Source organism: Micromys minutus (assembly GCF_963924665.1).
Source record: "Micromys minutus genome assembly, chromosome: 10".
Taxonomy (NCBI): Eukaryota; Metazoa; Chordata; class Mammalia; order Rodentia; family Muridae; genus Micromys; species Micromys minutus.
In genome coordinates this window covers 17719099-17731884 of record NC_137979.1, presented here as the reverse complement: position 1 = coordinate 17731884, position 12786 = coordinate 17719099, and the positions used below count along the sequence as shown (strand labels likewise).

The following is a 12786-nucleotide window of genomic DNA, read 5'->3' as shown; positions in this document are numbered from 1 at the left end:
CCCATATACAGCCACCAAATCCAGACAATATGGCTGATCCCAAGAAGTGCATGCTGACAGGAGCCTGATATAGTTGTCTCCTAAGAGGTTCTGCCAGATCATGACAAATACAGAGGCAAATACTCACAGCCAACCACTGAACTGAGAATGAGTCCCCAATGGTGGAGTTTGAGAAAGGACTGAAGGAGCTGAAGAGGTTTGCAACCCCATAAGAGCCACAATACCAACCAACCAGAGCTCCCAGGGGCTCCAAAGAGTACAAATGGACAGACCATGGCTCCAGCTGCATATGTAGCAGAGGATGGCCTTGTTGGGCATCAGTGGGAAGAGAAGCCCTTGGCCCTGCCAAGGCTTGATGCCCCAGTGTAGGGGATGTCAGGGTGGGGAGGTGGGAGGGCATGGGGGAGCACCCTCATAGAAGCAGGAGAAGAGGAGATGGGATAGGGAGTTTATGGAGGGGATACTGAAAAAGGGGATGACATTTGAAATGTAAATAAAATATATCTAATTAAAATATTTCTAGATCTTTTAATAGAGAAATTGGCCAAGAATTACTACGTAATGTAAATTCCAAGTAAATGCTTGAAAACATGAGAGAGATAGAGAGATAGATAGATAGATAGATAGATAGATAGATAGATAGATAGATAGATGGAGAGTGAGAGAGACAGAGAGAGAGAGAGAGAGAGAGAGAGAGAGAGAGAGAGAGAGAGAGAGAGACAGAAGAGTTTTGAATGGGAGTGGAGTTTAGTTATACAAACTATCTTTGAAGTCTCAGGGCTTCTATCTGAGATATCTCATATGCTATAAAGGCAAAGTGAAGTTGGAAATGGTAATGATAATGAATACCTATGATCCCGGTATCTGATAGGCTGAGGCAGAAGAATTTCCAAAAGTTGCAGATCAGTACAGGTTACCTAAAGGGACCCCCTCATGAACCAAACCTCAAATCAATCAGTCAATCAATCAAACAAATAAACAAAGGGATTTGGTGGATAGTGAACACCTTTAAGCATAGCTATTTGGAGGTGTTGTATGACATTGCTCCTGAAGAGGTGTAAACAAATGTTTGTTTACCACAAATGGGAAACAGACAACAGACCAAAGCAAGAAAATACCATCAAAGTCCTTTAGTGAACCAATGAATTCACTGGAATTACTGAACAGGAATGTAGGTGAGGGGTTACTTGCTGTAACAGAAATCACTCAAAGACAGTTATATCAGCAAAGCCCCAAACAGCATGGATGGCAGCCCACAAAAACTAGAAACCTACTGGAATCCTAGAGAGTACTGAAATCATGCAAGCAGCTCACCAGGCTAGAGAGTGCCTCTTTCAGGTTGTTCTGATGGCCTGAGATTGCAATCCTTTGGGTTTACATATTCTTGGAAAGGCAGGGGCCTAGTAATCTGGTCAATTTCAAGGACTTCCTGAAGTTTTTAAGTTGTATACTTTTATATTTCATTCTCTTTCAAAGCTTCTTAAGGCTTAATGAGCTTCCCTTGAAATTGGGAAGTTTTATCTTGGAGGAAATTGCTACACAGCAGAAGGCGGAGGCAGGTGGGTCACTGAGAGTTCAAAGACAAACTGATCTATGTTGCAAGTTCCAGGCCAGCCACAGCTATATTGTGAAACCTTGTCTTAAAAAAAAAAAAAAAAAAAAAAAAAAAAAAAAAAAGGGTGGTGGTAAGGAGGAGTCAATAAAAAAAGTTATCAAACATTTCTTTGTCTCTTTTATAAGCAAAGCATTATAGTAAATCATTGTTTTAATGTGCATTACTGTAATTACACATGAGAATTGTAATCATAGGTTATAAATAATGAAATATAAATAAGTCATTCATGTTTTATTCATTTTTATTGCAGCATGTTAGCATATTGGCTTGTGTGCTCTTTGGGTATTAAAATAATTAAAAGGTTTTTCTATGAATTATTTATCCTAAACAAACAAAACAAACTAAGTGTTCCTGGTAGCTGGGCACAGTGCTACCTGCTTGTGTTCTCAGCAGCCAGCCAGCCAGTGGAGGTGGGAAAACTGGGGGGCCTAGGTCATCCTGGCTTTCACGGAATACTGAGACTACTTCTGGGAAAAAAGCTCTAAGCCAATCAAATATAACAATTGTTTAAAGCCAATTCAGTCCCCCCCCCCCCCCGTGACATCTCTCCTGCTCATTACCACCACTGTCCTGGGTATAACTTTTATTTTCTTGCTAATCCCAAAAGTTGGGGAATTCCACTCTTTTTCCCATTCCCAAAATAGCCCAGCAATAATTGTTGCTAATCTGTGCTGATGATAAAGTCTTTTTTTTAAATTTCAGTTACTGGCAGATTTTAATTACTGGTATCTCATTAGTATACAACATGTGCCTTTTGCAAAACGGAAGGCTTTTTTGAGCTCTGACTGCTTCAATCTGTTGTAAAGTTATTCAGTCAGAAGTGGCTGATAATGGCCTCAGAGTTTATGGCAGTCTGACTTGAAACATAGATGTTCCCTTTGTGGTTTTTATATATTCCTTATATAGCTATAATATATATATATATATATGCAAAATACAATACCTGTTAATGCTCAGTTCATTGGATATTGTAGGCAAAACATCTCCCAAAATAACGAGGCTAGCTAGGCAGGCTACACTAAGAGGAACAGATATCAATCTGTATGTAGGTGGTGAAATCGAAACTCTTGGGTATTCTGGGAATACAAATGACTCAGCCACTTCAGGAAGGAGTCTGATAGTCTTTAAGTGGTTTTTTTGCACACAGAGTTTCCCTAAGAGCCTTCAGTTTCACACCTAGGTACATACCCAGAGATCAGAAAATTGTCGCCCCCAGGAAAAGTCATACAAACCTTGACTGCAACATTGTTTAGAATAACCAAAAAGTAAAAACACTCTGAACTGCTCATCAATGGACAAATGGATACACAAAAATCTGTCACATTGATACAATGTACCCTTCTCAAGGCCTCCAAAAGAACAATGTTCAAAAAGCCAGCCAAATCTGTGAAGACAGAAAATGGATTAGTGTTCTCCTAGATCTGGGGATGGTGTGTGAGTTGAGGTTTCTATTCCTGTGATAAACATGGCAAAAAGCAACAGGGGGAAGAAAGGGTCTGTTTCATCTTACCTCTTACAGTTCCTCATAAAGGAAAGTCAGCGCAAGAGCTCAAGACAGGAATCTGAAGCAGAGACCACACGAGAGTGCCACTTCCTGGCTTGTTTCTGCTGGTTTCCTTAGTTTGATTTCTCATACCTCAGGATCGCCTGCCCAGGCATGACACAGCCCACATTGGGTCTTTCCACACCAATCATCAATCAAGAAAAGACCTCCCAGGCTTGCCCACAGGTCTGGTGGTGGCATTTTCTCAATTAAGATCTTCTCTTCCCAGACAATTCTAGCTTGTGCCAGCAAAGAGGGCACCCGTAGTGGCTGATAGTCACAGGGGCGGTGGTAGGGGTGGTGGTGGCAGTAAAAGGGATAGGGTTTTTTGGCGGGGAGTGATGAAAACACTCTAAACTTGTTTGTGATGGCTGCACGCTTCAGTGAGTATACTAAAAATCCCAGAAGTGTCAGGACAAGAGGGCAAACTGAATGGTATATGGAGGATATGTTGAATCTCTTACTGGAGAGACAGAACAAGCCAGGTACATCCATATTTTTCTTCTTGCTGGGACCAAATACCTGACTTAAAAAAGAGAGGGTTTATTTGGCTCACAGTATGAGGGCGCAGTCAGTCTGTCATGATGGGAAAGGCATGGTGGCAGGGATGTGAGTCTGCTGGACACATTTCATCTGCAGTCAGGAGCGGAGAGAGAAGAGCTCATTTCCACCACTTAAAAAAAACAAACAAACAAAAACAAAACAAAAAAAAAATCCCAACAACTTTACATTGGTCTTCTGACTTCATGTAGATCTGTGCCAGAGGGTGTCAGATCCCCTGGATCCTGAATCACAGACAGTTGTGAACTGTCATGTGAGTGCTGGGATTTGAACTTGGGTCACTTGAAAAAACAGCCAGTGTTCTTAATTGCTGACCAATCTCTCCAGAAGCCTCATAGACCTTTTTTTTTTTTTTTTTTTTTTTTTTTTTTTTTTTTTTTTAAAGTCAAAGTCATAGCCCCAGCCTGTGAGATAGTGCCACTTACTTTTTAGATTTCTCACCTGGATTAACCTAACCTGGAAATTTTCTTACAGATTCTCGGTAGGAGATTCTAGATTCTGTCCAGTTGATAATCAATGTTGGCCTTCACAGCAGGCAAGAGAGTACATACATGTCTATAATCCTAGCATGTGGGAGAGAGACTGAGACTATAAGACCAGCCTGTGATCTTATGAAAAAACTGCCTTAAAGCAAAAGATACAATGAGATAAAGAAGTGTTATTAACACACACACACACATACACACACACACACATATCAACCAACAAAAAATTACTGACTTCTATTGACAAGAGCCAGCCAGTAGGACAAACCTTACATTGCTTCTTTCATAATTTTATTAACAGCATAATGTAGCAACATGTTTAACTTTAGGCTTTTTAGTAGTCTTGTGTTTTCAACTTTTGTAATATTGTGAAAAATTTCACTCATAAAATTGAAAATGCTATAATTTGAATCAGTGTACTGCTCCTCTAGACTTTGCCAGTTTAGAAACTTTAGGCCATTTCGGAAAGCTTCTTTTAGCACGCATCTGCCCACCTTTCCACCCCTGTGTTCTTCAAGTCCAACACTTCTCAAAGACTATTGTACATTATCAAGCAGAACACAGTCTCCTTAAATACTCCAATATGTGATCAGCTAGAGTTTGATATTCATTAGGCTTTTTTTGAGATGTAAAATATACATACAAAAGTACACAAATCTTAAGTATCCATTTATAGTTTTGTTATTTTTTTTGCCACGTGTGTACACTTCAAGAACTTCCTTTCAAGAAATAGAGTATCACTATCATCCCTGGATGGTCACTGTTTCTCTGTCATTTCATCTCCAAGCTCCCTGCTCCCAAAGCAGCACATACTGTTCCCTTCCTTCCTTCCTTCCTCTCTTCTCCTCTGACCAGCCTTCCTTCATTTTCCTACGGTGTCTCACTGTGTAGCCCAGGCTGGCCTTGAATTTGAGATTTCTCTGCCCCAGACTTCCAGTGCTAGGATAACTGCCAAGCTGGGGTTTCAATTCACTTGACTTTACTTGTCTCCCCTCTTCTTTCCTTCCTCACTACCTCCCTTCCTTTCCCTCTTCCCTTCCTCCTCTTGTCCTTTCACCCCTTCATTTTGATATAGTATCCCTGCCCCCTTCCTTTTGCTTGAGGCAGTTTCCCCCTCTCTCCCCCAAGCCAGGTGGACCTTACAATCTTCCTGCCTTAACTTCCCTTCCAGAGTTCTGGGATACAGGCACGCATTGCAGCACTCAGCATCCCTCTCTCTGTAAAAGTGAAGTCAGAGAAATTGGACACAGGTTCTGAATGCTGGGTGTGGCTGTAGTTCCATTCTTCACATCCTTCTGAAGTAGATTTGCGTCTGCTCAGACCATGGTCAGTGCTGCCAATATTACTTTTTCCTTGGCGGTAATGACCTAGAATCTCAAGACATTCATCTTTATTGTCACAGACAGTGCCATGCTAAACAGTTGCCTGCAGTTTTACACAGATTCATTGTTATTGGCAACATTAGTAACATCACTTGGATGGCCGCCTGACTCTGGCTGAAGTTCTGGCCCTTCTGGTGGTAGGATGGGTCAAAGCTTCTCTCATGCGCCATGCTACCCAGAAACCACACAGTTCACTGTGGTCTGGAAGAGGCCACAACAGACATTGCAATGACCTGGTCCTAAGCCCTTGGTAACTTTGGGTAGAAAGGAGATGGGTTTTTCTAGAAAGTTGTTTGTGGAACACTTACAGGAAATATCTATTGACTCTGTTAGACACACGGAGGGGGGGTGTCTAAATCTCTTATTACTTTTCCAGATGTTGAACTTGGGGTCCTAAGGTGAAATCCATCCGTAAATTACTTTTGTTTTATTTGGAATATAAAAGTGAAAATGTATTCTTTTTTAATTAAAAAGTTTAAGATTTATTTTATTTTCTGCGCATGCATGTTTTGCATGCACATATGTGTGTGTGGCATGTGGGTGTTTGGGGCGAGGTCAGAAGAGGGTGTCAGATTCTATTACAGATGGTTATGAGGCACCATGATGGTTCTAGGAATCAAATCCAGGTTTTCTGTAAGAAAAACAAATACTTTTCACCACTAAGTTATATCTGCAGGCCCTGAAAGCTCTACTCTCAATCTAACTGTTGAGACATGAGCCAGAAAGAAGCAGCAAACCAGATTTTGCAACCAAGTTTCTCTAATCAGGGGCTAGGCAACCATGACTCTTTCTCTGCAGCTTCTCCCATGGCACCTTGTTCTGACCATGTGTTACTCTAAGCAGTGGTATTAATGCCATTCCAATCCCCTGGTTGCACTGCAGAGTCTGGACTTCCAGGCCTATGCAGAATCTCATACACTGGATTATAAACAGGATTTTGCTGGGGTTTAATACACGTTGCCTAATTGTCCTCCACCCCCCCAAATTATGCTAGCTGCTAGTATTATTACCCCAAATTCTAAGCTTCCTTTGAGACATTCATTATTAAAAGCTATATACAATGTTAGTTTGCTGTGGCTGCCACAACAAAGTACCATAGGCAGATAGCTTAAGCAGCAGGAATTTGTTTGCTCATAGCTCTGAGATCAAGATGTGTCCCAAAGTGGTTTCTCTTCTTGGCCTGCCGATCCCCATCTAGTTTCCTTATGTGGATCCTTCCCCTGTTTGTCCACGCACCATCTCATGATAAGAACACCAGGTGATTGGTTTAGGGCTTACCCATATGACCTCTTCTACCTTACCAATCTCCTCAATGACCCTATCGTCAAACATAGTCCCTGTCACAGTATCAGAGCTCAGGACTTCAGCAAATGAATTCTGAGGAATTCAACTCTATCTATAATGAACACAATATAGAAGCCTACAAGAAAAATAGGAACATTAGAAGAAGCAAAAGGCATACATGCAGCTTCCCGAGCTTTAGCAAGTCAAAGTCCTGTCTGGTTTCTGCCCACGTGTAGACTTAATCAGCAGGTTTTGCTCTCAGCCCTTCTCTATTAGTCTACAGTACCAAGAGCGACATAAACCCAGATCAGCTTTATCATAGGCCCAGCATTAGACAAATAGCTTGGCTGGGCTCACACCCCTTTCGTTCCCTTACCCTTGTGAACACGGCTAGAAGGCTTGAATGTTTTCCTCAGGCTTCTTTGTGACCTGTTTTTCTCATTCATCTTCATTTAACTGTAGTGGGTCAATGTTTGCCAAATCTGATTAAGGTCCTTTTGTAAGACCTATGTACCCTCTAAGGCAACGTTAGAAACAATAATATATACATGTTTTAGCGTTCTTCCAAACTTTGGTAATGTCTTTAAGAAATTGGTACATATATATATATAATATATAATACAACATAATATATAATGTAACATAATATATTATCATATACCACATTATATAATAAATATATATTTTGTAATATATTATATATGGCTACTATACATATTTTATAATATATTTAATGATATATTGTATATACTATATACATAATGCATATAATTATAATATAAAATACATTATTAAAGAACTATAAACTTGTTGGAAGGGGGAAGGGATTTACAAAAGCCCGTTCCACAAGAATGTGAACATATTTGTTATAATATTTATTATTCACACCAAAGACTGGGAGTAGAAAGCTCTTCTGGTGTTTATGGAAACAGGGAAATACAAATTCCTCTGAAATATTCCTTTGCATTGCTCCAGCCCCCAAGGGACTGTGGAACTGACACTCACACACCATGGTGATGCTACAGCTGGCTGGGGAACTCTCCCGGCAAGTCAAACGTCATGACTCACTAGGGCTAGAGTCTGGTAATGACAGGAGCTGATACTTGTTATGTTGCTAGCAAATTGCGGAGCCTTTGATGCCTTTCCCCTGCATGGTAAAGTGTCCAAGTCAAGAAATATACAACTATATTATATTGTTTTTTCCCTTTTGCATCAATCCATGTTTTCTAATATGGCAATTTGTTTTGGAAAAAGTATTTTATTTGATATTTTTTTTCATCCTTAAAAACATTGTAGAGAAGATTCTGGAACTGATCCGTAAACCAGGTTGACCGGGAAACTCATAGAGGTATGCCTTCTAAGTATTGGGATTAAAGGCCTGCGTCGTGATGGTCAGCTTTCTGGTTTTTTTTTTTTTTTTTTTTTTTTTTTTTTTAATTCTTCTTCTGGAAGTAAAAATATAACCTTCAAAGAAAGCCACCTTCTGACCTGTGCTTGAAAAAGAGATATGTTTGAAGGCGACCACAGCCTCTCCTTTTGTCATTTGCTGTCCTTTTCCCACACAGAATAAACTGACAAAATATTTAGTGTGTATTCTGGGCTGAAAAAGCAGACACCGGAACATTTCCTTTTGGATTCGGATACTTTGTTTGTGCGAAGTACTCCTGACAGCTCCCAGCAGAACAGAGCACTGGGCTGAGACCACAGCTATTCCTGACTCTTCTGCAAAGATGGATCAGAGACTGGACAGGAAGCATGACTTCTGAGATCTCTTAGAGAGCTACTGTTCTGATTTTGGCTTCTGAGGTTCGGAGAAGGGAGTTCTAAAGCTTTGGGTTCATAGGTATTTCCCTGCCCTCAATGCACATATATTTCTGATTCTGCAAACCACTATGGGTCCCTGGGTGGGGATAGGTATAGGGCCACCCCGATTCAGGACTGCAGGCCCTCCCTGCCCTCAGTACTGGGTGCTGCAGCTCAACCTGTCTTACAGGCTGCGCGTCAGCTCTGGTGGGGGTGTGCACGGGGGCGTGTCGGAGGCGTGTCCGGGGCGTGGCCAAGGCGGCGCACGCCGCGCCCTCAGCGGAGCGAGAGGCCGAGCTTGCTGCATTGCAGCCGCCGCGGCGCCGCTCGGCTCCTCACTTCCAACAATGGCGGCTCCGAGCCCGAGCGGCGGCGGCGGCTCCGGGGGCGGTGGCGGCACCCCGGGGCCCATCGGGACTCCAGCTTCTGGCCACCCCGCGGTCAGCAGCATGCAGGGTAAGGACGGTGGGCGCGCAGAGACCCCGGGGCCCCTCGCGAGGCGCTCAGCCGAGCCGCGGCCTGTGAGCCGCCGCGTCCTCGGGGCTGTCTGAGGAAGCCGCCCGAGCTCCGCTTCCCGGGCCCGGCCTCGCCCCGGGTTCCCCGCCCCGGGCCGGGTTTCCGTGAGAGATGTGGCGGCTTTGGTCCCGCCGGCTCAGGCCCACCTGGCCGTCCCCACCCGCAGCTCACCTGGCGCCCGCGGGCTCCGGGAAGGCGCGCGGCCGGGCCTCCGGCTTGCAGGTCGGCCGCGTCCCGGCCCTCGGCCCCGCCGCCCCCGCGCGCCGCAGTGGGGCCGGCTCAGGGCCATCTTGCGCCTCACGGTGCGCCGCTGGAATAGGGCCACCGCGCTGTAACCCCGGTCCCCAAAACTTTGCAGGGTGCCTGCGTGGGAGGGGCGGGGGTTTGCGAGGCCCTGTGCCACCTGTAAGGTGGACAGCCAGCCAGCCAGCCGTTGGCCCGGGAGAGGCGTTTCGACCCAGGCCGGAGGATGTGTGTTATCCTCGCATGCAGAAATCAGATAAAAATAGAAGACCGGGTTCGGCTGAAAGGGAGAGAGATTCAGGAAACCGAATGGCAGAGGTCAAAGTGATCCTGTCTGGGCATCTGAGGCAGCTCTCCTGTAATGGCCTTTCCCCACGGGGAGGCCTTAGGAGCTCTGTGTGGGTTTTGACAGGGGGTGTTGGGAAAATAAAAGGCCCGAGTCCATTTCTTAAGTTTACTAAGGGGGTATGGGGAGAATGACACAATCAAGCCCAGAAATCTCTTGACAACTTTAGCAAACGACTTAGGTTTACTTATTAGAGTCGTTTGGATATGCTTGGTATCAGTATGGCCATGTTTTCTTTTTGGTTAAACTCTTCATAAAGGGCTCCTTGTGTCTAGTGAAGTTCAACAGATTATATGTTGAATATTTCGTATTTATGGCAGCATACCAGATTGGGCAGTAGAAATACGAGCTGTATTTACATCCCTTCCCATAAGAAAAATTATGGGATAGTATATAAGCAGATCGAGCACTTCGTTCAGAAGATGTATTCTGTGCAGGTCCTAAGCTAATTAATTCAATCTTAGTTCGTTATTGGATGCCTTCTAATTAATGCTCCATAGCACATTGTACAGAATACAAGATGGATTTTCTTGATTTAAGTATTTAAGTATTTAAGATAATTTGGATCTATCTTCTCTTTAGTCCTATCCACAATGAGTGACTTAAAGTTTACATATTTTAAGGGTAGAGACCGAGCCTGATTTGAGTTAAATCCCTGGGACGTGTGTGGCAGGAGAGAACTGGTTTCCCCAAGTTGTCCTCTGACTCCTACACTCGAATACACACTCAGTAACTCAGTAAAACAGTGTGTGTATTTCAAGATTCTGTGTGTGTTTTGAGAGAAGGGGCTGACAGTTTGAAAAACCTGTACATATATTTTTTTCTTCAGAAAACAACGAGCAACTGCTTAGAGCCAGCATAGGGCTCTGTTTTGAGTGTATTGAGACCAGTGAACCCAGCTGTTTCAGCTCTGACGGAGTATGTTCCTCTGAGGGTGGAGGAGGGGAGACATGGAGGTAAAAGGGAGAAATTGCTTAAGAAAAATGAAGCCAACAAGCTGGGTTTTGTGATTGAAGATAACAGGGCTGTCTCCTTGATAAGATAACTGAGAAAGCCTGTCTGCAAAGACCGGAGATGGGACCTTGGTAGTGAAGTGGGAAGACTGTCTAGGAACTCATCGTCACATGGTCCGGAATTGTGGTGTTATTTACTCTCCATCTCTGCTTTCTGAGATCTGGAACCTTCTTAAAAGGGCCGTAAACTGTCTTGGAATTATTGCTGAATTTTTAAAAGACCTGTTTGAGAGAGAGAGGAGTGTTGGGGGAGGTTTCACATGTATACATGTTTGAGTACCACATGAATGCTTGATGCTGGGAAGGTCAGAAGAGGTCATCAAAGCCCTGGGGCTGGCTTTACAGATGGCTCTGAGCTACCAAGTGAGTGATGGGAATCTAACCTGGCTCCCTTGCAAAAGCAACAAGTGTTCTTAGCCGAGCCACTTCTCTAGCCCCCGTTTTGTTTTCGTTTATATTTTCACTGATACATCTTTCCTTGAGTTAGGAACATGCCAGTTATATCCTATGCTTTGAGTCTGTTTGGATTGTTCAGAATAAAGAAGTGCTTGAAATGTTGAAGGTGTTGTGTAGCATAATCTGAATTAGGAAGCTTGTGTTTAAGCAGCAATTTTTTTCTAGGTTTGAGCCAAACTACCCATTTTTTTTTACCAGTGTCTTTTTTTTTTGGATTTATTTTTTTATTCTTTTTGAGACTGAGGTCTTCCTGTGTTTCCCAGGATGCCTCCCATTTCATAATCTTGCTACCCAAAAGACTAGCCTATCCCACAGGCACAAGGATAATGCTCACAAAGCATGGGACCTGGCATATAGTAAAGAGGCCATGCATGTTGGCCATCAACATTCTCACCTGCTATTTCCACTGGTCCCTATCTCTTTACCCCCTGTGTCCCTAGCCTCTTGTGACCAACTTACACATTCCGTTTTCTAGGTTGTTTTGTCTGTGGGTTGGACACTTCTAACCTGTTGATGTCACTATTAAGGGACCCTATTTTTAGAATTCCAAAGAAGAGTTTGTTCAATTTCAAACTCTAAGCCCTTGTTAGTTTTTGGATCTGAGATTCTCAAATGCTAATGATGCTGTTGTGTTTGAGGTACTCTTGTAGCTGTAAACGGGCTGTGGGCAGCTGGAATGGGAATTGTAGCAGCTTTGGCTTCTTAACAGTCAGCATTTGTTCCTTTCGTTACATTTTCACAAAAGCATTCTTCCCACAGAGTCTCAGCTAATAGAGAATAGTAGCTGATTTTGCTATTTATTACTCATATGTTTGAGCTTTCATTCATTCTGACTCATTTTGTTTTTGAACTTCCTCATGTCCATATACAGACGTACAAACATTTACAAGCTGAATGTGCTCTCCCCATCCCCACCCCCATTCCTTCTTTGATTATTTGGTGAGTAAAACTATCAAGATGTAGATCTGCTTGCCAAGCTGGGTAAATAGTATTACAAAAATATAGTAGACATTGGATATGCCTCCTTTTGAGAAAAAAATATTCAAATGAGCTATTATTAAGTTGACCTTACTTCTTAATATTTAGTTAGAAATTGAAAAAAAAAAAAGTACTTGCCTAACAATTGAGAGTTTGAAAAGCCATTTCCTTGATAGTTTGTCATCACAGACAAATTTAAGTGAGGTTTCTTGCATAGTACAGTACTATGTAATAGTGTAGTTCTTCAGATTAAGATATTTTAGTGAACTTAAAAATGTTTAATGGTCATCATACTATTCCAGAGACTTTCTAGTGATGTCTTGTAAAAGCCCGGGAATTTAGCCAAGTTAGTGGAAGCATATGAGGTGCTCCATCTCAGGTGAGCTGGGCATAAGTCTAGGACTAATGTCACCAAGGGCATGTTAGAGAGTAACAAATATTCTGGTGACTAAAGCTTTCCAGCTGAGAGTTGAACAACTTCAATGAAAACACAGCAGGATGATTTCTTCTGGGCTAGTGGCTTTGCCTCTGCATGGAACAATATCTTTAGAAACAAGACTT

At 42.8% G+C, this 12786-nt stretch overlaps 1 protein-coding gene across 2 annotated transcripts in view; it reads left to right on the top strand.

Annotated features, from left to right (window-relative positions):
* Positions 1-8997: 8997 nt before the first annotated feature.
* The window catches only part of MAP2K4 (mitogen-activated protein kinase kinase 4), a 98759-nt gene continuing 94970 nt past the window's right edge, over positions 8998-12786 (top strand). For both annotated transcript variants that reach the window (XM_080922221.1, XM_080922220.1), the window contains exon 1: positions 8998-9129. In XM_080922221.1, the coding sequence (XP_080778347.1) occupies positions 9021-9129 (109 nt within the window). In that variant the 5' untranslated portion in view covers positions 8998-9020. The remainder of the gene's footprint in view (positions 9130-12786) is intronic.